This window comes from Euprymna scolopes, chromosome 19 (assembly GCF_053919585.1).
Source record: "Euprymna scolopes isolate OS-2025 chromosome 19, ASM5391958v1, whole genome shotgun sequence".
Classification (NCBI taxonomy): Eukaryota; Metazoa; Mollusca; class Cephalopoda; order Sepiida; family Sepiolidae; genus Euprymna; species Euprymna scolopes.
In genome coordinates this window covers 51,607,952-51,632,627 of record NC_136500.1, presented here as the reverse complement: position 1 = coordinate 51,632,627, position 24,676 = coordinate 51,607,952, and the positions used below count along the sequence as shown (strand labels likewise).

General features: G+C 33.2%; 3 protein-coding genes across 4 annotated transcripts in view; 1 reads left to right on the top strand and 2 right to left on the bottom strand.

Annotated features, from left to right (window-relative positions):
- Positions 1 to 17,665, bottom strand: part of LOC145303579 (uncharacterized) — a 45,375-nt gene extending 27,710 nt beyond the window's left edge. Inside the window, exons 1-3 of one of the 2 annotated variants that reach the window (XM_080145123.1) lie at positions 17,212 to 17,665; positions 9,330 to 9,431; positions 5,163 to 5,261 (exon numbers count right to left, since the gene is read on the bottom strand). In XM_080145123.1, the coding sequence (XP_080001249.1) occupies positions 5,163 to 5,261; positions 9,330 to 9,431; positions 17,212 to 17,457 (447 nt within the window). In that variant the 5' untranslated portion in view covers positions 17,458 to 17,665. Of the gene's footprint in view, positions 1 to 5,162; positions 5,262 to 9,329; positions 9,432 to 14,636; positions 15,043 to 17,211 lie in introns of those variants that run through there. The other variant, XM_080145124.1, reaches the window with a different exon arrangement.
- Positions 10,860 to 14,586, bottom strand: LOC145303580 (uncharacterized). Its single transcript, XM_080145125.1, has one exon. The coding sequence runs from the start codon at positions 11,970 to 11,972 to the stop codon at positions 11,346 to 11,348; it is 627 nt and encodes a 208-aa protein (XP_080001251.1). The 5' UTR covers positions 11,973 to 14,586; the 3' UTR covers positions 10,860 to 11,345.
- Positions 17,666 to 18,854: 1,189 nt separating the features above from the next.
- The window catches only part of LOC145303581 (ubiquitin-like protein 5), a 31,998-nt gene continuing 26,176 nt past the window's right edge, over positions 18,855 to 24,676 (top strand). The window contains exons 1-2 of the mRNA XM_080145126.1: positions 18,855 to 19,075; positions 19,178 to 19,252. Of these exons, the coding sequence (XP_080001252.1) occupies positions 19,181 to 19,252 (72 nt within the window). The 5' untranslated portion in view covers positions 18,855 to 19,075; positions 19,178 to 19,180. The remainder of the gene's footprint in view (positions 19,076 to 19,177; positions 19,253 to 24,676) is intronic.

Here is a 24,676-nt window from a genome sequence, read left to right as displayed (position 1 = left end):
GGTCCTCAATGGAAGATATACTATTGTCTGCTTCTCTCTCTCTCTCTCATGGGATAGGGTTGATACACCCACTGTTTACTCACTCTTCTATATACAAGAAGCTGGAACATGTTCGTGAAGATAGATCATTTGAACTTTAACTACATTTTATTCATCTTCATATGGATATCCAGTTTTCTTTAAGCAAGAGTTGCTTCTGACAGAATTATCTCTGCAAGGGTCTGTAGCAGTCACATATTTTGACGTACTAAATAGACAAATATATCTGAGTAAGCCTAAGCAGGAGGTAATGCAGAAGTCACATATTTTGATGTACTATTTTCTATTGATGTAAATAGACAGATTTTATCACAGTAATTAGCCCATGGACAAATAGAATGGCTTAGCGTATGAATAGTTTGTTGGGTTGGTTCTTTTAAGTGCACATGCAGTTGGATCCAGAAAGTGGCACAAAGCAAACATTTTGTAGCTGGTCTTTTCCAACACATCAGCCTAGGATATAATCTACAAATATGACTGGCACCCCTCTTTTTGTAAAGATTGACGATTAGATGTTTTTAATTCCATTTCAGCATTGCTAGATTAAAGCTGTTTTTTTTTTTATGTTAACCTCCAATGTCTGTATCTACTTTTTCATCTATGAACATTCTATTTAATTGTTTTGAACGCTGAGTTAGACAGGCTATTAACAACAACTAAAACTTCTATATTTCTTTAAGTCTCTCTATCTGTCTATTCCACTTTTTGTTTGGAAACTCCTGGACCAATCTGGCTAAACTTTTGTATGAACCTTTGTTATGATAGGTGCAGCGAACTAAGTATTACGATATCCAATTGATGCACAGCGAGGGATTAATGGGGATTAGTATTTAATGTAAAAATGAGCACAAATTTAAGCATATTCAACCATCAATGTGGCATAAAACGCTCAGTCTAAGTTAATGAGCTATAACTTTTGCACATTTTTAACAGGCTAAAATGTCTACTTAATTATAATGATTATGGATATTTAATTACCTCTCATCCATAAACCGCCATAGCTACTCTCTACTTGGATCAGACTTTACACATTTTTTCACTAAAGTTTATTCAGCAATCGAGTATTCAACTCCACATCCTTTGCATGTCACATGATTAAACTAACCAATCAGATGTCCTTTTTCATATATGACTTTAGGATCAAACCCAGTAATGATATCTCATAAGCTTTTACATTTGGCAAATGATAAGAGACTTTTAAGATGCATATTTACTAAGCTAACAGGTAAAGTCTCTCTCATTGAGCATGCAGGTGTGTGTATATAACATCTGTGTATGTGTGTATATTGTGTTGCATGTGCATGCATGTATGTGTGCGTGTGCATGCATAGGCACGTATTTTAAGAAAATTTTACAACGATGTACATTTAAAAGTAGGTTTAGGAATTTCTTTGATAAGGATTGATAATGTGAATTCTTTTGCATCTTTTAGAACTTGGGGAATCTTATATGGCCTTTCAAACTAAACCATTTGCTTAATTTGCAGATGTCAGAACAAGAACAATCTATCCCATTTTCAAGAATTAAATAAAGAGTCAGGTCCGAAATTCTATACATGTTCTTGAGTTAACAATCTACTCTCTTCAGTATATTACGAGGTACAGTTAGAAATTCTATATAGGTTCCTAAATTTGCCATAAAGATTCATAAATTCCAAAAGATACACCTGAAAAATCAACCCAAATGTTGTGAAAATAACTAAGATAAGAATAGTAGCCTGAATAATCTAAAAAATTCCAAAACAGTAATTTATACTATAGCATTTTTTACTTCAATAAATAATCCATTTATAGTAAATCCCAAATAGATAATGATTAAGTTACGTAGTGGTGATTAACAGACACAAGAAGTTATTACATATTTTTATTAATAAAGAAATACTAAACGCAAAGTAATTACGTTTCTCAGGAATACGGAGTTGTTTCCCTTTGACTGTAAAATTATATCTAGACGTTACTTTTTTTTTTTTTTTAAATTAGAGAAACTGGGGAGAAAACAATGAGGAGAGGAAGATCTTATTACAAGGTTGGACAATATAAAGGTTTTCATTCTCAGGATTAAGAAGAAAATGGAAAATTATAGCCACTAACAAGAAAAAATTAGAAATTTTCCTTTTATTATGTTAAGATTATCTGAATGTGAATTATTTTGCTTTTAGCTAATAAAGAAGAAAATACTCTTTTAATTTGTTTAATGTGCCTTTAAAAGATTCTATATATAAAAAAAAATTTGAAAATATTCATCTTGAAATTATAGAAATTGTTTGTTTTTTTAAGAAATTTTTTTATATGCACATTTAATATAAATTCTAGAAAGAAATTGCTCATACTAGAAAATTACTGTTTGTTATTTTTTGGAGAAAATATAGTCTTATAAAAAACAATACAGCAAAATGTAGTTGAAAATGTAATATAGTTGAAAAAAACATGTTATGACAATCCAAAAATATCTGAACCAGTATATCATGAAACCAAGTACATTCAATATTGCACATTATCGCAGTTATTTGCTTCAATAATATTACTATAATACAAATCTCACCTGTCTGTTTGAATGTATGTATGTATGTATGTATGTATAACTTTCGACAGAGGCGATAGATTTTCACAAGATCAGTATCGTTTTGAAGCTCGACCCTTCAGACGACAAATAACAAAAAATTGGCTAAAAATATTAATTCCTTCAACCTCAACTGGGTACTTTCCTACAGGGAGGGGTCGTTTTTTCGCAGATATTTTCGAAAGTCATTCCCTCTTTTCGATTGACTAGCCTTAATTTAAGCATGCATCACTTCCGGTTTGGCGATGGGTGCAACAGCAAAGACATCAGGGTTTTTTTTTTTCACATTCTTTGCCTCCTTTGTGGCGGTACAGGTTTGAGCCAGCCTACTTACTACCATTATTTTTTTTTCTCAACACACACCTCCAAACACCCGGACAATGCCGGGCACCCAGGCTAGTCTTAGAGAGAACTTAGAATATGATGAACTTGTTATATATTTAATATTGGAATTTACTTCTGACAGTATATCATGTTTAATATGTGCATAAAGAAAGAGACATATACAACACAATAAGGTCGGACATTTAACAAGAGTTTATTGAATGAGGAGGAAGATTTACATTTTGCATTTTTGTTGTCAAATACCACGGAGAGTCTTTGCTTGACATAAGCCCTGTCCCATCATTGCACTGTTGCATCCCTATGCTTCTTTTACAATTACATCAACGTGCTCCAACGAAATTGCTACTCTTCTGCCCTCTCAATATAAATACACTCCCGACCAACCCAACAGCAGAATTCCATCCCTTCATTGTAGAGATTCAGAATTCTTTCTATCTGCTCTAATAGTTGAAGCGCCTTTCATCAAACCGCTTGCCTTTGGAATTCCCTCCCTGTCCCCATCTGTACAAAACATGTAGAAATTCAAATGTTATGAGAACAAATATCTTGCCACTCAACTCCCTACTTTGGATGCCCCGATAAATCTAGCCAACATATTCGCTTGCTTAATGCAAGGAGGAGATTATGGTTACCATGATAGTAAAAACAAAGGAAGGTCATAAATCTTGGGGAGGAGTTATTTGTACAACTTCAACTTTTGGTCATCGTTTGGTTTGTTAGTCAAGTGACCAAAGGCGACACTATCTTCTGAGGCACATTTTGAATTTTGTAAGAGTCTCATTTTTCACTTTGTGTTTTTTTTTACTCTCAACTACATGAACTAAAATAATTGTTTATTATTTACTCTCAACTACATGAACTAAAATAATTGTTTATTTAATGATATTAATTATGTAAAAAATGAAGGTGAACAAGGAAAAATAACAGCATAATACATACTAACCTTGTGCGTCAAAAAATAAATAAATAAACACACAAATAAGGCAATGATACAAAGAAATATTTAGATTATTGAAAATCTGTATTAGTTAATTGCAGAATCACATAAGTTTAGAACTTGATCCCATCACACACGCACTACAAACGATGTTAAATTTGATTCAAACCTGCATTATATCTTCATGTGATGTATTTTTTACTTTCAACTTTTTGTTGCAAACAGTTGCATGGCGATGAAGCAACTATATTCTCGTGCATGGAATAGTTGCTTTATTTAATACATCAGCCACTAGACTCTCCATTTTGGACGACAAGTTGCAGAACAGAATTTCTAACCTAAGATGTCTTGCACTGTTTGTCAAATTCCAGCCTCTATCGCATTGTGTCAGTGTTGCATTCCTGTGCTTATTTTTACAAGTACTTCCACAGAATGTGCTCCGATGAACTTGAATCGCTCCTCCAAACAAAAATACCCATGATCTGGCTGACCAACAGTAAAAATTCACCCTTTTACTAGATGCTGAAAGATTTTCTACTCCTATAGCTCCTTTCCTTTGAAGGAAAAATAAATAAGTACCCGACACGTCTTTGTTATAAAAGTAAAATTTGAAATATTGAATTTCAAGTAAAACCAACGGTATCTACTTAACCGTCATGTCGAATTTAGTAACATATCCAAAAATTACAAAAAAACGATAAGATAGAAAATTAATTATTAATGAAAATAGTTTAAAAAGTAATTTCAAGTTTATACATAATTAAACAGCATCAAGTCAGGGGAAGTAACTGATGTCCACCTTGTTACAATTAATGGCAGATATCACTGAATCATGGATTCCATAAAGTACATGTTTTATGTACTAATGTAGTAATATTTAACTGATTGTAACATGACAATTAAGTAGATAACGTTGCTTTTGAAGTTAACATAAAAATTAAGTAGATGCCATTGTTTTTTTTTTCAAATAAAAATTCATTTTTTCTACCTTCGGATTTTGCTCTAATCATGAAGAAGCGCCAAAAGTATACCAACAGTTGTCAAATATTTTTCTCATTGAGGCATAATAGGCAGCCATCTAATATAGGTTAAAATATGTTAAGCAATGTAAAGAAAAAAAAAAAAAAAAAAAGAATATAATTCTTAAATACTTGAATCTAATGACCAAAAAAATCTGGAGGGATTTTTTTTTTTTTTAATACAGATCACAGATTTTAATCTCATCTCATTTTTCTCATGCAATGCAGACATGCGCTTAAAAGATTAAAAAAGGAACACTTACCAGACACTGAATATCTGTTTGTGCACCAGCATCGAGCAAAAGGCACACAATGTTTAGAGCACCTGCCCTTGACGCAATGTGCAAAGCTGTTTTGCCATCCTAAAAAATGTGAAATTTCGATAATGTCATTAATCCCTTTCATAATGCAACTAATACTTATGGAGAAATTGGTAAATTGTGCCATATCATGTTTTTTGGCAAATTCAGAAGCTTAACTCACTGTTCTAAGAGAGGTAACTATTTTACTAAGAATTGTAAGAAAAAATGATTTTTTTTTTTTAACTATTTTGTGTAATCTAACAAAGTTTTTATAACATTAATAAAAAAATGTAAAATGCAACAACATTGTAATTTTTCTGAAACAAAACATTCAAGTAATCTATATATCTATAAAAGTGAACGTGTGTGTGTCTGTGCACATTTTCCTACGCAATAACTCTGTGTCAATTTTAAGTCTACAGACTCGAAATTTGATGTACAGAGTACTGAGATTTGGGAAAATCTTTGTGATCAGTTTTCGTCCAAAAATTTGGCTGTTAAGGGGTCAAAGGTCAACGATTTGAGCTTTTAGAATTTATCCAAACTTCTCCGACAATTTTGGGTTTAAACACTTAAAATTTTAGATATAAGTTCATTGGGCATGGATCTAACTTAATAACTTGATGTGAACTCCAAACAATAAATGTTAAGGGGTCATAATAGGGGTCAAAGTTAAAAATTGACTGCTTTTTTTTTTTTTTTTTGCTCAACATACACCTCCAAACACCCGGGCAACGCCAGGCATAAATGCTAGTATATCTATAAAAGTGACCATGTCTGTGTGTGTATCTGTGTGTGCGTGATTGTGTACATTTCCCTACGAATAACTGTCAATTTTAAGTCTACAGACTCAAAATTTGATATACAGGTTACTGAGATTTGGGAAAATCTTTGTGATCGGTTTTTGGCCAGAAATTTGGCTGTTAAGGGACCAAAGTTCAACGCTTTGACTTTTGAGAACTCTACCAAACCCCTCCGACAATTTTGGGTCTAAACACTTGAAATTTTAGATATAGGTTACTTGGACATGGATCTAACTTAATAACTTGATTTGAGCCCAAAATAAATCTTAAGGGGTTATAATAGGGGTCAAAGTTAAAAAAAAAAATTGACCTCTGCGGTCTCTACCAAATTACTCAGACAATTTCTGGTCTAAACATTTGAAATTTGACATAAAGGGTATTCAGAGATAGGGCAAGCTTTTTAATCAGTTTGGGTCGAAAGTTTTTAGTTAACAATATATAAATGTATGTGTTTGCATGTCTGCCTAAAACTTTCGACAAAGGCAACGGATTTTACCAAGATCAGTATCATTTTGAAGTTTGACCTTTCAGACGAGAAATATCAAAAAATTGGCTAAAAACATTAATATCTTCATCTTCAACTCAGCAGTTTTCTACAGGGGGGAGGGGGGTCGCTTTTTTTGCCGATATTTTTGTAAGTAATCCTTTCCTTTCGATTGTCTAGCCATAATTTAAACATAAGTCACTTCCGTTTTGGCGGTGGTCGTAACAGCAAAGACGTCAGTTTTTTTTTCCCCCCATTCTTTTCCTCCTTCATGGTACGGGTTCGAGCCTGCCTTCCTACTACCACTTTCTTTTTTTTTTTATTTGCTCAACATACACATCCAATCACCGGGGCAACACTGGGCTGAAATGCTAGTTGTAAGAAAAATTGATTTTTTTTCAACTACTTTAGTAAGACGGTTACCTCCCTTAGAACAAAGAGTTAAGCTTCCAAATTGCCTTTTTTTTTTTTAATTTAATTTTTGTGTCGCTTTTTTTGTTCTTTATTAATTATGTCAATTTTTTAATGGCATAGTTAATAAATAAAAAAAAAAGCAAAACAAATTTTATGATTGTCTAAAACTCAAATTATAAAGTATGGATATATTTTCTGATATTGATAAGTTTCTCAGGTTATGGCTCTTTTTTTTTTTTTTTTTTTTTTTAATTAAATTACTATATTATTTGGTCTGTTTGATGAATATATTTTGAATAACACCCCTTGAATGATATTCAAGTTATTTCCCCTGAATTATACTGGTAACATGCAAAAATGACTCTTCAATTTTTAAGGGTTTTTTTTCATTAAGGTGTTACCACTTATCAAAGCCTAAAGGCCTCTCAAGGATAAAGGTTAAATAAATGTCAGATGGAGAGTGAGATAACACTGACGATCTGTAATTATGCTGGTGATTGGGCAGAATTTGATTATTTAAAAGAGCAACTCAACAAAGAATTTGAATGAAGATGGCAATGTTGTAATCAGCTGGGAAGCAACCCTGCACAATTGTGTTCCACAGACGGGCAGTTCTAGGAAAGAAATTTTGCTCATGAAAGTTTTGTTTAATTTTAGAGAGTGAGAGAAAGAGAGAGAGAAATGGAAACTACTGAGGGTGGTTGTAATAGACAATTTTTTGCTACGAATGTTTTACGAGGACCACAGATTGAAGCTTAGTCAAGAATTGCCATGAGTGGAAATCAAATCTTGATTTCTTACCAAGCTAAAGCTGAGTAGACATATTCCACCCAAGCTTTTTGCTGTATTGTCAAATCTCCTTTCTGTAGCAATTTACATGGGAACCCCAAAGACAGCTGGCTATTTCAGCTTGCCAGTTTCACCACTGGCTATAACATTCTTCTGTAAAATAGTTCCCAGATAATACAAACAAGTTGAATTTATTTTACATGCCTAGATACTCTCAATATTTATCCTGGCAATTCATGTTTGTTTTGTGTATAGGACTTAAACCTGGACGTTCATGTATAAATTACATTTGTAGGGTACAGCATGTATTATGTCCTTTTGTTTTTGACCAACTGTTTCTCATCATCATGTTTTGGTATTTAAGATACTGCGAGGGTCTTAGACTCCAGGTTGGGTAACAGCATGCAACATTTCATACCTGCTCTCTTTTTCGCTATTATAACAAAGAACTGCGATAATTTCATGATGAAATGAAATCCACGAGAATGCATTTCATCAGATATGGTAATAGAGTTCAGAAGTGAAAGTACTGTGTATCCTGAACTATTTATTCAGGAAAATAACCAAACATTTTAATAAATCAGGCACAAGGCTAATAATTCATTTGGAGGATTGGAAAGAGTTGATACTTGTGCTTGTCTAATGTTACTCTTAACTAGACATAATCACCAAAATACCATATTTGCTTTACAGCCTAACTTAAAGTATTCCCAATGTTTTCAATGATTTTATTTATAAAAGAAGTTATTTATAATTTGGTGAAAATGATGGGGAATAGAGTAATTAAAAACCAGCCCTAAAAAAAAAAAAACAAAAAAAACAAAAAAAAACGGAATCCTGAAGTAGGATTTGACATTTAAAAATTTTTTACTTATTTTTCTATAAGCTCTTCACCTGGCAATATGTCTTTAACTGGGAAATACTGGATAAGTAAAGATAGTTTGATACATAATTCTGGACAGTATAGGGAGATGTGTGCAGATCACACGATTTTGATTGTATGACAATGTTGAAAGAAATGGATGAGAGTTCTTGGATTAATAGATGGAGAACAGTTGCGATAGCAAATTCAGTTTACTGGGGAAGACCAAGAAAAACATAAGAAATGAGAAAATGGACTTGAGAGAAAAGGGGATAAATTAAGACCGGCCAGAGATTAGGTTGAGAGTCAATTTCTTAAAGCCGTCCGACGTATACCTGCATGTAAAACAGAAGTTAAACCGAATATGATAATAATTATGAGGATATTCCAAAAGTAATGCCTCCTATTTTTGCATTCTGCTCACATGAATGCAAATTGCATTGTTATGATGACTAAAATTATGCATTCATGACCTGAAAGTTTTGTCTCTTTGTTACAGATATTGACAATGTGAGACTATGAAAGTAACCCCTGTCAGGGATGTGCATCAAAAGCAGAGATGTGTCATTGAATTCCTGTCAAAAGTGCATTAAGAATGGTGGTGCATATATGTAGAAAAATAAATTCCAGAGCACAAAAGGTAGTTTGTTTTAATGATATTCTCCCATCTTTGTAGCTCTTCAACTTTTTGAGTTTAAAAACATATATAGGAGGCATTACTTTTGGAATGCCACTTGTATAAACTAGATTCATCACATATAAAGAAACTTTCTTACGTCATTCTGCGCATTCACATTTGCCGCTCCATATTCGATGAGGGACTTCACCATATCTACATCACTAAGCGTGACGCATTCCTGTAATAGTGTGCGACCATACTGAAATATATTGAAAAAAAAACACGTCATAGTAAAAAGATTTGTCATTGTTTCTTAATCATTCATTTCTTTTTGTTTGTTTTTAATGGAAATTGATTCAGACAAAACATGAAGCTATTTAATGTAAAGAGCTACAAATAAACAAAACAAAAAACACTACATTAAGGTAAAAAATTAACCAATGAAAAACGCTAGATGGATAGTTTCCAATTCACAAAACAGCAATTCTTCCCCTTTTGTCAAAAACATCACTTATCTAACGTGAGTATTAAAAAACAGAATAAGGGAAGCCAATATTAGAAGATTGTCGAAAATAAACCTAAGGTCTACTTCCTACTCTCTTACCGAGAATAACTAATGATAGTTCTTTTGATGCACATAAGGAAGGAGGTGCAAGTGTGACAGCAAAACGTAGTTAGCAGCCCATTTTGTTAGACTACAAAGTAATGTGACACAAGGTCGTTTTAGGAGGATATCACCAACTCCACTGAGAGGGCATTCTGATTGTATGCAAAAATACTTGAGAATAATCTCATAGACACCTCATCTATATATGTAAAGTAGTAGAGAGTGTGTGTGTGTGTGTGTGTGTGTGTGTGTGCGTGTGTGTATGTACAACTCTTCTACAGCTCACACCACTGAACCGATCATGACCAAATCTGACATGATGATGGTCTCTGACATAGGGATGGTGTGCAAAATTTTTCATGGTCAAAGGTTAAGGTCATATTTAGTGCGAGCATATATAACCTTTCAGTGTCCTGGCCTACAAAGGTGGTCCATTGTAGATGGGCATCCACAATGTTTTTGGAGTAGAGTAAATTCTATTCCTGTTATACTCCAGTCCGTGGTCAGGCATGTTGGGTGATTTATTTCAAATGTTCGAACACCGTCCTGGATACTGTACAGGATTTTATTCTTGGACTATTGAAAGAGTTGTTTCAAGGTATCATCCCAGTAAAACCTATTGTTATGTTTCAGCAGTTCTCTGAAAGGTGACATGATGGGTGCCTGGGCAAATGCTTATGAAACTTGGTTGATCAGACCAAAGAAAGATCTAACTCTTGTCATATTCGTCGGTGATGAGAAGTTTCTGATGCCCTCAACTAATTTTTGAGGCAGTTTGTATCCTATAAGGCTGATGTCAAAACCAGCAAACTCCACACTGTCTTTTGCAAAATGGAACTTATCTAGCAGGGCTCTACGGACGAATTTAATTTTAGTTGACCTTTGACAACTAAATATTTTAATTTACTAGCCAAACCAATGTAATGCTATTTCACTGTTATGAATAATCCAATAATATTAGGTGATGTTTTTTTTTAATTTTCAAATTATGAGATAGAAAAAATTAAAAGAGGGAAATTTAGAAATTTTATTCAGTTTCAATTTTATCAAATATAACTTGAATAAATAGCTTAAATCTTTTTGTTTTTAAATATTACTGCTCTGTTGATTTACAGAAATAATGTTAGCTGGCCAGTCACACTGTCCTGCCCCCCCCCCTCCCAGCAATCCTTCTCCTGCCATTAGCCATTTACTTCTCAATGGATTTCTCTGGGTTGAATTCAGTCAGATCTGGACCTTCAGAAGAAATCAATATTAAATCTGACAGTTTCTTTACAGACAAGCTGCTCCGTATGTCCCTCTTTATTCTTTTCTGTGCAGAAAAGGCTCTCTCACACTCTTCAGAGCTAATAGGAAGAGTCAGCATTATTCTTACAAGATGTAACAAATTGGAGAAGTCAGTCTTGTATGGGTCCTTGGTTAGTAGAATTTGCCACAGATCAGAATAAGACTTGTCTCTGAAAGTATTAAAAACAAAGAATTTCATTTGTCTCCATTCTGTTTGAACAACTTCCACGTTGCATCCTGCAGTCACAAGAGGTTTTTCAAACCAGTTACAAATCACCTCTATTTTGTGATTTCCAAAATGGAGAAGTTCTCTTTCACCTTCTGGCCATGTATCATGATTAAATACTTGAAGCTTTTCACCACAGCTTGAGCATCTACACTTGTGTTTGCTCCCAACAGATTTTTTAACCTTGACTCCAATTCTTTCAAGATAAGGTCAACTTTGGAGCCAACATGTTTCTTCAGTTTTTCTTTGGCCACACAAACAGGACTTCCAGTCATTTCAACTCCTTGAAATTTAGGATTATCCTGCAAATTTGAAAACTGTTGATCTTCAATGCAATTCATAAACTTTTCATACATTCCCCCAGGAATGTATTCCTCCTTCATACTTGTAATAGCTTCCATACAATCGTTAATCGATCCAACTGCTACAGGAAGAATCAGATTGTTTGCCTGTAGTTTTAGACTGAGTAAAGCTAGCTCACCAAACAGGTCAGATACAAAATGGCAAAATGCGGTGAATACAAGGTCTTTCAACTGCTTTTGTACTTTCCTAGCTCTACCAGCAATATCTGCGTTTGGTGATGTTGCTACAAGATTTTCCATATGAGTGAAGACTGCTGCATACTGACCATGATCCTCAGCCAAATGACCATCTTTTTTTCCTTGTAAAAAAACTCTCATTGCCCTGTCTACATGGGGAACCCATCTGGTACCCGTCACTGGTGCTGGTGAGTAAATTCTTGTTTCAAGTTCTTCTCCAATGATCTTTAGCTCTCTTTTGCTCTTTGGGCTGAAGTGGTATGTCTTCCATATCAAATGTAGACCTTCATTGACAGACTACATGATAGGACACTGCTTTCGTAGCTTCAACAGAACTAATTCAAGCCTGTGTGCCATACAGTGAAAGTCAATCAGTGACACAGACCATTCTTCTGTCCGGTATTCACATTTGCCCCATCTGCACAAAACCCAACAATTCTTGATGACATTTCATCATGGATCCCCATTTTTGAAAGAGCAGATTTAGTAGCAGAGATAATGCCTTCAGCATAGCTATGTTCAATGGCAGTAATTTCAATAAGTTTATTTTCTGGTTTGCCATTCAATATTATTTTAACAAACTGCTTCATTTTCTGACACAGAGCTGTCAGTGGCACCATCAATCATAACTGACACATAATGTGACTCACTGATAGATTCTAATGTCTCATTTCTGATTATGCTTGCAATAGTAGACATCATTTCACCACACCTAACATCATTACTGTATGCAGGTGACACAGATAGCACATTTTTATACTGTAGTAAGAGTAGAGGTTTGAGTTTTGTGAAGGTAATTTCTTCTTTCCCTATAAACCGTATTAAATTTAATTTTTAAATCTGTTAAATCTCTTTCGTTTGTGTTGATTTCTGCCTCAAAAAATTTCTTGGCTATCTGAGAGCTTTCAATCAATTTTTTGCCTTTTTTATTAAAGATAAAGTCACGGCACTTGCCATGTCAAAGACTTTTACTATGAGCAAGGATATTTTCACGTTTAAATTTATTACTACCATCAACAAAATCAGTCTTGCCAGCCAAAGCTGGACCAGCCTGATGACAAAAATCACAATATATCCTGTTTTTTTCTTTGTCATAACGAAGCCAGGTGAAAGTTGACAACCAATTTTGTTGGAATTCTCGTATAATGGATGGTTTGTGTCGTCAACATTATCATTTGAGGGATTCTTTTGAATCTCAATTTCATTCCGCATTTCTACATGGTTTGATTTTGTGAAGAAAGCCGATAGGTTAACTGGTACAGTTCACATGCCCTCATTTTTAATTTTTTCAGTGGATTTAGACAATCTACTAGATTATGAGAAAGAATTGCAGAAAATTCAATATTTTCTGATTTTTAGGGGGTGCTTGGTTTTAAACACAACGAGCAACGCTCTCTAGTAAATCTACAGCCCATATTGGAAACGCTCAACGAGAGACACTAAACACTTAGATTAACGAAGGGTTTATTTAATTTCTGTAGGTTTGCGAGAGGTAAAGATCTGGGGGTTGGGGTTTTTTTCCAAAATTTGTTAGAAGTTAATGAAAATATATTTTCCTATTTAAAAAATGAATGAAAATTTGTGGGAAACGAATTTTTAAAGAGAATTATTACGTCTTTTAATTGAATGTACAGAATAGGTACAAAACACCCTCCCCATGTTAAGAATGACTTTTTAAATAATAACGTTATTATTTCAGCACGGATCACTCTCTGCATGAGTACCTTTTTTTTTATTATTATTAATAGAAAATGAAATGACATATTCATAATTGTTTAAACTGGGAGCGCCATTTGAAAACCAAAACAAAACATTTATTGGAGCAGCAGCAGCACTGCAGAGAGAGTGATCCGGACATAAATAACGTTATTATTTAAAAAGCCATTCTTAACATGGGGAGGGGAGGGTGTTTTGTACCTATTCTATACTTCAACTTTACAATTGAATAAAAAAACATATCATAAAACTTTAATTAAACTTGGAAATACGATTTTTAAAAAATAGCGCGGATCACTCTCTGCACTAGCACCCATTTATTGTATAAAAATTTATCAAAATATAATTGGAAAAACATTTATTGAAAAGTTTGCGTAAAATATATAATTTTAATAAAACAATTTTGTAATGAAAGCAACATTGGATTTTTATAAAATAGTTTGTTGTTTGTTTGTTTTTTGTTTTTTTTTTTCGGACAAATAAATAATTTTATACATTTTTTGAATTAAAGCAACTTTGAAGGGTCAATTTTATAAATGTTAATTTTAGGTAAATTTATTCTTTCCCTTTCCAGAAGCAATCGTTCGCCAGTTTAATTTTTTTTTCTTTTTTTTTTTTTTTTTTTGTTATCTATTTCATGCTTCTGCCATAGTTTATAATATAATGATTTCTCCCCTGGATTTGGACAGCAGGTGCGTGAAATAAAATGGCGTCTCCAATTTCGGCAATAAAATGTAGAAGCACCCTTTTTTTTTTCTTCTTTTTTTTTTTAAATAAATTTTAAAAAAAGCAACCAATGGCTTACTTTTTTGTTGTTGTTAGATCTTTAAAATTTTGGAGATGGAAACCCAAAAACCGTTTTATTGTTCTAAGATATTTATAAGTCTAAATAATTACAAATTCATTATATTAAACAATGTTATTAAAAATAAAAGAGCTGAAATAAATGATAAATAAATAATAACAGAAACGACTAAGAAGTTTTAAAAACATCGACACTGACAATTTACAAAACATGTTGATATAAAAACAGACAGGTATTAAAATATAACATTTAAAATTTTCTGTATGAAAATGAGGTATACTCACCCATAATCTTTCGTCAACACAAACTCCACCTTTAACTAATCGTTTGACCAAAGAAATATTAGATGTTCGGACAGCTTCTCTCAGTGCTCCAACATTTGCCATAGTGGCAATAATGACAAAATATGGCTAGGGAGAATATTTAAAAAGCACACAAAAAAAAAAAAAAAAAAAAAAAAAAAAAAAAAAATATATATATTACTCGCGTGTGAGCATAACCGAACTTCCGGTAGACTAAACCGGGTAATCTGTTTACCAGATTACGTTTTGGTTTCTGTTAAATAGTTCATGTTTTTGAATCATCAGCATTTATTCATTCAACAAATTATATTTTATCGAGAATATTTGTTTTAGAGGCTCTAACAAATCCGTTAAATCCGCATTGAATAGGTACGTGCAAAATGAATAGCCGGATGCGCGATGCTCACAATGTATAAACATTTTGACCTCTTTTTACTTAAAAATTCACCCAAAATCAGGGAATTAACTAATTTTAATGAAATTTTCAGTATTTATCAAATAATGACCACGGAATAATATAATGAACCCATTATTTTTATTTAAATCTTAGTAGAAATGTATTATTTTGTTTAAACAAAAAATACCTTTACTAAAGTTATGGTTTTCAGTAGTAAAAAAAAATGCATAGATTTATTTTTGCGTTTTTTAATGAAAATAAAGCATCAGAAATTATAACAATTAAAAAATATATATAGACACTTCTGCATATCAGTAACATTAGCAACAGAGACGAGTTATCGACCCCTGTTCTTCGAAAGAGAACTGACGTCTAGCGGCCATTATGTGAACCTCAAATATAAACAAGTGTTTATGATAACGCAAAAATATATAACAAAATAAATAAGGCAGATTTGCCGTTTAGTTGTACCTCGAACTATGTACTCATTAAAAGGGACTCTTTCGCCACCGGTATGTCGTTTTCATGTAAACAAAATTTGGTTCATGGGTATATTAGAAATGTTTCACAAACTTTAAATGGGTAAAATTTAATCACGGTAAGGATGTGATTAATTTAATCACTGATTAAAACACAAAAATCTGAAAATCGAAACATTTATTGCATAAAAAATGTATCAAAATATAATTTCAATGTATTAATATAATTTTTTTTTCAATGAGTGATTCATAACTGAAAATAAAATAAAAAAATATGATAAAAACATTTATAGATTGTTTTTAGAATTTTTTGTTTTTGTTTTTGCGGTAAGGTTGTATAAAAATGTATAAAAATATAATTATTGCAATTAGGAAGGGAAGACTTTTATGATTCATGATTAAAAGTAAATTTGTATATATATAAATATATATATATTCCTTTAATCTTCTCTCCAAAAAGGGGGAAAAAAGGGGGAACAGGAGAGGAAAGAAAGAGAAATGGGGAGCCAGCTAATCGGTTTCGACCCTCGCTTCTCAAAGCTGTATCAAGGGAATTTTTAAAACAAAGAATGAAAAAGCGATTAAAATTGCGTTTTATTCAATTTACGGAGAAAAAAAAAAAAAGTGGAAAAACGATTAAAATAAAACAGCGTTATGGTCGAATACCCTAGAGATTAATCACGTTCAAACCCAAGAGGCATTCCCTTTGCTTGCAAAGGGAAGGTTTTCTAAGTCGAACGTGAATAGTCTCCAAGATCTTAAGGTGATATAGTGAATGAGCACGACTCAGAATAGAAAAAGAGTCCGTGCTAAAGTTCGCTGCACAAGACGGGTTTTTAAGTAAATGATCAGTAATTGAGGACCCATATGTGTTAGTAACAACGTCCATTGCCCAGTAGATTCCATTCCTAATTTTACTGGGTACATGTTGTTGGATTCTTCCATCTAATCTTAATGTCGTTCGATCCAAGTAGTTGGCACCGTAACACATTCAAAATTGTAAATAATGTTATTATTACGGTGGGGAGGTAGAACGTCTGAGCACTGATAAAGTTCTCGTAGAGAACACAACACGCACATTAGCAACAAAATAACATCCATGAACTGCTGAACTTATTTGTTTGGCAAATTTCTCACTTACTGTATCCAACCAAGGCAAACGAAGATAAATTGTAAAAATATAATTAAAAAATATGAAACATTTATAGAGGTTTAAGAATATTTTTTTGGTAGAGAAAGAGTGTATAAAAATGTATTAAATATAATCTTAGTTTGCACGCACTTTTAGAAAAGGAAGAGTTATGGACCCTTGTTCTTTGGCTAACAAGTGAAATCTGTTGGTGGTTCTTGAAACTAAAATACACACATTCGCCTCATGTCACTGACATGAAGAAGTACCAAAAATATATTTATTTTTTACAGAAACATTACGAAAAAAAAGAAGCCCCTAAAGTCTGTAATAATGAATTCAATATAATTCAAAGAAAAATTAATTTCTTGAACTACTGATGTTATCATTGAATTAAGCATTGTTTATTTAATATTTTCACAAAAAAAATTATAATTGCAAAAAATACATTTTTTTTAAATATTTCTATATAAGACTAGTAGCAAGACCCGATGTTGGCCGGGATTGAATGAAGATCAATGAATATTTCACACCCCTATATGTAATACTCACCAGAGTAGCAAGCGTCCGCGTATTTGTGCATTGTGTGGATGTGCGTACAAGCGGTGGCGTGACGGAGGAGGAGTGAACTTGCCGCAGGGAAGTGTTGGGTAGGAAAAGAGAAAAAAAGATGGTGCCTGGTGTTTTATAAACTGTGGTCTCGCAGGATCGTGAAATCACAAGAAAACAGAGGGCACATATGCAAATGAGACAGGGTGAAAAACTGCATAAAAAGCAAGCTTGAGTGAGAGGAAGCATCAGTGTCGTTTACAGTCACGAGGTTATTATGTTACTATTGCGAGCGTTGGTGACGATTGAAGTTGAATTCGATACACTATATTTTTATTGTCATCGAAATCTGTGAAAGCGCCCGGGAGAAAGCTTCACATGCCTCCATACAGTAACTTAGTCCAAAATATATGTTATTCTACATTGCACTCTGTTTCTTTTATAAAATTATTTTATATAAACTTTTTTTTTTTTTAATTCCATTTTCACCCCAAACAAAGCACAGTGCCACTTTGATGTAGAGGGTTACTATCGGAGGCATAAATTGCAGGGATACTATGTAGGAAGTTGAGAAGCAAGATGTCTGTTCACATTACACTTGAACTTCTGCATGTCAGTACAGTTGGGGAAGCAGGAACACGGAAGAAAATTCCAAGGTCTAACAGTTCGGGGGAAGAAATTATTAGAGTAGAAGGCTTTCTTACATCTAGGGATCTCTACTGTGCAGGGGTGGGATTTCGCTGCTTGTCGGTGGTATTTATGTCAAAGGGAGTACAAGGGCTTGTAGTTTGTCAGAGCATTCACCATTAAAATACTTGTAGAACAGGCAGAGGGATGCAACATTTTGTTGAAGGGACAGAGGTTGAAGCTTTGATGACAGTTTAGGACCTATCAGATTGGCCACTCTCTTCTGAACTCTGTCCAGGAGCGAGAGACTAGTAGCAGATGCATCAGCCCAAATGTGACAACAGTACTCCATACATGGACAAATGGGGGCCTTGGAGAGATACAGAATACTTTCAGGCGTAAATAGCTTTCTAGCAGAGTAGAGAGAGCCACCTCCTTCACAGCGGCCTTGCAAATACTGTCAATGTATCTGTTCTAGCTCATGTTCCCTGTGAACGTTAAACCAAGGAGTTTGAACAAGGTTCTTTCAGGTAATGTATCTTTAGCCATAGCTATTGGTGGTTGAGAAGGTTTCTTGTAATTATTGAAAGAAACAAGCTTAGTCTTTGCAACATTGAATGTGACCATCCATTATTGTCTCCATTCCACTGCAGATTGGAGGTCATCCTCTAGTGTCTTTGCCATTTCCTAAGATATGTGTTGATTTGTTTTTCCCTAGTGGCTGTTATAGAGTGTGGTATCATCAGCAAATATACCTATCTCAGAAACAATTTTATCAGGGAGGTCCTTTATGAATATTAGAAATAATGAAGATCCAAGGATAGACTCCTGAGCTACACACACATTTATATCATATATATTATATAATGAGGCAATAATTTACTGAGTGAGTTCTTTTGCCAGAATTCTTGAAAACTGGTACCACAGAAGCACTGAAGCAGTTTTCCAGCAGTCAGGAAAGCAAGATTCGTTAAAGCATTTGCTGTAAAGTTTGGAGAGGGCTGGAGCAACCTCAGTGGAGCATTTTTTTTAATAGACCAGCCGGGATGAGATCAGGTCCACATGCTTTGGAAGTGTCTAGGTTTTTTATGATAACATGCACCTGAGAAGGGCAGGGGTGATTTTCAAATGATCTAGTGTGGCGTCTGTCAAGGAGGGAGTGGTTTGCTTTGCTGCTGCTACTGATGATGATGATGATGATGATGATGATGATGATGATGATATCCTGAACGCGTAAAATGTTAAAAATCGTTATATATTTTTTTTCAATTGAAATTTTATTTATATTTCAAATAAAATGTTTTCATAAGATATTTCATTTAAGTGAAAATTTATTTTGCAGTGAATGGGTGGTTTTCATAAAGCTGCTAGCTTTACATACGTTTGTGCACCGACTGGATTTTCGTTCGAATTTGAAGTAAGAAAAACTTTTTTTTTTTTTTTTCTTTATGCATTTTCAGTAAAAGTCTTCTAAAACCTCTGTTTATCTTTACAATATCTTTAACAAATGATTATGCTCAATAGCAACTTAAATTTTGTAAAAATTAGTCTTGTTGCTTTTATTATTAGGTTTTCTTTTTATATATAAATATATATCCGTAGTTACGTAAAACTATCTTATAATCCGATATAAAATTTCATAAAATATTTAAATTGTAAAATTATATTTTAAACGTTAGGTGTTTAAAGTATTTTGTTCACAAATTGGTTACTTTTTTCTGGAACTTTGACACTGATAAATAATTGCAGAATATTTTGGTACTCCTGCACTTATTGGTCCGTGCTGAAATAATAAACGTTCATAAAAAGCTCTTCTTAACATGGAGAAGGGAGAGTGTTTTGTATTTATTCTGTACCTTACAATTGAATAAAAACTTTAATATAATAAAACTTTAAACTTGGAAATACGATTTTAAAAAAATAGCACGGACCAGTAAATGCATTAGCACCAATGTTTTTATTGCAAATTAATAATAAAAACAAAAAATGCTGTCTTTCATTTTAATTCCGCATTGCTATTTTTGTTTTCTTAAATATTTTATTAAAAAAATTTTTCTATATTAATGAAAATATCAGGCAAGATCTCTTGGTTCTATGGTTTCGATAAATACCCGTTGATTTTTTATTGGTAAATGTTATCGGGTTTGTATTACTGTACACAGATTCGAAAAAGTTGTCAAAAAACAAATATATAACAAATAAATATTATCAAAGGCAAGATAAGTTACCTTTCTACGTAACTGGATATATTTTTCGTGTTTTTATTCAATGTAACATGTTTATTCAGCTCGAAAAACATACAGTGTTTACCGATGTATGTATTGGAAAATTCAAGATGGCACCTCACTCCCTCTTTAACACGGTAAGTTTGGGAAAAGATGTGGGTTTGTATTACTGTACACATAGATTCGAGAAAGTTGTCAAAAAACAAATATATAACAAATAAATGTTATCAAAGGCAAGATAAGTTACTTTTCTACACAACTGGATATATTTTTCGTGTTTTTATTCAATGTAACATGTTTATTCAGCTCGAAAAGCATACAGTGTTTACCGATGTATTGGAACATTCAAGATGGCGGCCGATTATCTCTTTAACACGGTAAGTTTGGAAAAAAGGTGTAATAAATAATAAACTAGACAAAATACTGTTAGAAATTCGCTCAATATATGTTACCGTGACATAGGTTGACATATATTCGGTGGTTTTTGATAGTATTTTGTCTAGTTTATTATTTATAACACCTTTTCCCGAACTTACCGTGTTAAAGAGAGAATCGGCCGCCATCTTGAATTTTCCAATACATCGGTAAACACTGTATGCTTTTCGAGCTGAATAAACATGTTAAATTAAATAAAAACACAAAAAATATATCCAGTTAGGTAGAAAAGTAACTTATCTTGCCTTTGATAACATTTATTTGTTATATTTGTTTTTTGACAACTTTTTCGAATCTCTGTGTACAGTAATACAAGATGTTATAAATAAAAAACTAGAAAAAATACTATTAAAAACCCGCCGAATATATGTCAAGCTATGTCACGGTAACATATATTGAGCGAGTTTTTAACAGTATTTTATCCAGTTATTTATTTATAACACCTTTTCCCAAACTTACCGTGTTAAAGAGGGAGTCAGACGCCATCTTGAATTTTCCAATACATCGGTAAACACTGTATGGTTTTCGAGTTGAATAAACATGTTACATTGAATGAAAACACGAAAAATATATCCAGTTTGGTAGAAAAGTAACTTATCTTGCCTTTGATAACATTTATTTGTTATATATTTGTTTTTTGACAACTTTTTCGAATCTATGTGTATAGTAATACAAACCCGCGTTTTGTGTTGCCTGGTGGAAGCATCCCCTCTATAAAAATTAAAGTATGGTTGTTGTTGTTGCCCAACCTCCTCATGTTAAGAACGGCTTCCAGAATAGACACACCCAACCTCCTCATGTTAAGAACGGGTTTCAGAATGAACTTCCCCAACCTCATGTTAAGGACGACTTTTGGAATAGACACCCCAATTTCCCGATGTTAAGAACGGCTATCAGAATCGACCCCCCCCCCCATTTTGTGAGGGGGGGGGTGTCCCAAATTTTACCTTGATAATCCTTGTCAGGATACCCACCCGCAAATACTATAAACCAACAAAATAATTGGGGGATGGCAGTGTCGATCGGATAGAATTAGATTTGTTCCACACACGTGCGTACAAATCTGGCGGCCATTTATTTAAAGTGAAAACACAGGTCTTCCTACTCGGTTGGGGGGGGGGGTATTAACTTAGAATATCTCTAAAATGTTGATAAATTTAATTTTAGTCATAACTCTGAAAATAGATTTTGTTTCCAAGAACAATCTATGCATCATTAATACAAATGTGTCTACTAATTCAAGATAGAAAATCTATGATTATTGATTTTTAATGAAACATTTGGGACTTACTCAGGAAAAAGTATTAGATTATTTTTAAACATTTTTTTTTTAATACAACTTTAAATAGCTATTTGAGAGATAGTTTAACAGTTCTAAGTTTTCAAATTTCCATAAATTGAAAATAAATTGATTCAATTAATTTCAAAGTACTATGTTCAAAGAATTCCAAACGAAAAATCCAAACATTTCAGAGGAGATATACTCAGTGACCTGACTAGACAGAGCCAAGGTGCCAGTACTAAAAGAAAATGTCTCCAGAACGTTTTCATAGGGGGGCTTTAGAAAAAGTTTTTTTTCCTGATATGATAAATGTTAGCAGATGTTGATTCTGGGGCTGTTTATCTCCATGAATTGAAAAAAAAGCCAAAATTAAAACAAAATCTACCAGTTTTGACATCCAAACTACTTTTTAAATGTCTTAATTATGACCTTTTCTTTAATAATTACTATAAAAAAAAAAATATTTATATGAAATGATCAGAAAATGGCCAAATTTGAAAAAATGCCAAACAGAAATTTTGAAAGCCAAACTGCTTTTAAAAAGGCCAAATTCGCGAGATTTGGCCTTAAAAAAGCTAACCTGGCAACCCTGTGTGCATGCATTAGCCTTGACTAAGGGAACAACCATTAAATAATTCTGCTGGTCGCCATGGAACTCAACGCCCAAGGAGTACCGAAACGTATAACACTAACTAGGTTTAAAAAAAAAACAGGTTTTTAATTTTTAATAAAACTTGAACATAGTTTTTAACACATTTCTGGAATTAAAATAAATATAAAAAAAACTTAAGAACACTTTTTTTACAAAATAGACAGTTTCTTAGGTACGTGCAACATGACTGGCCGATTCCTGAAAGGCATAAACATTTTGACCCCTCCTTTCATTTAAAAATTCACCAAAATTCAGAAAATCAACCAATTTTAATGAAATTTTCAGTATTTATTAACACACAATATGATGAGCCCATTATTACTTTTAAAAAATTTTTTAGTGAAAATGTATTTTTTTATAAACAAAAAATACCTTTTGTTAAAGTTTTAAGTACTAAAAAAAGACACATGAATTTCTGGGGTTTGTTTTACAATCACCAGAGGTATGAAAAAGTGGTTAAAAAAAAAACAACTATATAACAAATAAATGTTCTCAAAGGCAAGATAAATTACTCTTTTTACCTATCTGGAAAAATTTTTAGGAGTTTTACTCCCTTTAAAATGTTTAATCAGTTCAAAAATCAGTGTTTATCGATAGGCGTGAACAAGAAAAAGAGCAGCAAGATGACCCCTAAATATGTGAAGTTTGGAAAATGAGTTAAAATTAAACAAAATACTTTTAGAAACCCATCCGATGTATGTCACAGTAACATATATGGTGGGTTTCTAACAGCATAATTTTTTAATTTAAATTCATTTTCCAAACTTTCATATTTAAGTGTCATCTCGCTGCCATTTTTCTTGTTCGTACTTATCGATAAACACTGTTTTTCGAACCGTTTCAAAGTAAGTAAAACCACTAAAAACTTATTCAGATAGGTAGAAGAGTAACTTATCTTACCTTTTAATTTGATTGAAATAATATGAGGAATTCTCAGAAGATAAAGCTTTAGAAGTAACGTTGCAATAAGTTCGCTTGTTGGGACCTAGATCTATCTCCGAGGTCTGGTAGTAGACTGATTTGCACTAAACCTGTCAAGAATTCAGCAACACCTATGCAGCATAAAGCCGCTTTTAAAGAAAAAAAAAAGGGGGGGGGAGATGGGCACATCATGAAATCACATGAGAGCGTCATTCATGCATGTCAACAAACTTAACCTTACCAGGCATGAGCTACTGAACCTAATTTGCCTGGCCCCCTGGGCAAAATTGTGAAAAAATTTAAATGCATTAATAAGTTTTTGCCTTTCATCTACCACCGGAGTATATCCAATGAAGTCACTTCCATCACTTGACCAGTAATCGTGATAGCTAGATTTCACAGATGTATTCCATGTAGATCCTCAGCCCAACAAAGGCTTTCATTTCCTCAACAAAAACATCCTTGAAATTCTCGCAGTAATAGTAGTTGGGCCTTTCTGCCACATTCGAATGGCATGTAAATTAGTCTTCTGTCAAATTCTGCCAGAAGTCATCCTCAGTAAACAACAAAAGAAAATCGATGCACTTGCTTTCTTCAGTGATATGATCTGGAATGTTCACTGGCCCTTCCCCATTCTCATCGAAATCCAGATCTGCAGCTACAAAATTACAACTCCATCCCACATCAACCACACCAGAATCTTCCCTGTCACCTGGTTGAGTGACACACACCCTACTTTGTACACCGGATTTTGATCTAGGTCCACTTGCATCATCAGAATTATCATCACTTTCTCCTTCATCGATATATTCATCATCACTAACAATACTTGATTCAGAAACATACTCCTGATCAAATTCGGCTTCGTCTGAATGAGAATTTGTCACTTTATCCAATACTTGTTGCACCGTAAAACTCCTTGGTCTCGCTCTTTTACCTGTCAAAGTGCTTGGTTCGTCACTAGTTCACTTCATGGCTACTTTAGTCTACAAAACAACTCTGCCAAAGCAAAGGAAACCATTTGCAGAACGTTAGGCTTGCAGTGATTGGGTAGCTATTTTTAGCTCCTGACAACACAAAAACATGTGGTCGAAAAAATACTGGTTAGTAGTAACTTGGTATATAGCATTTTTGGAAATTACTGGTATATTGGTAACTCTGTCTAGTAGGGTTAATATAAGTTGTACTAAAGGAGGCCGCTGTTTTCTCCTATCCTCCCAGCCACTATGGCAGGTAGGTACTTATTTTCTACAGATAACATTTATGTTATATATTTTTTTTTAATTTTACCATTGTTTTTGTACCTCTGTGGATTGGAAAACAAAT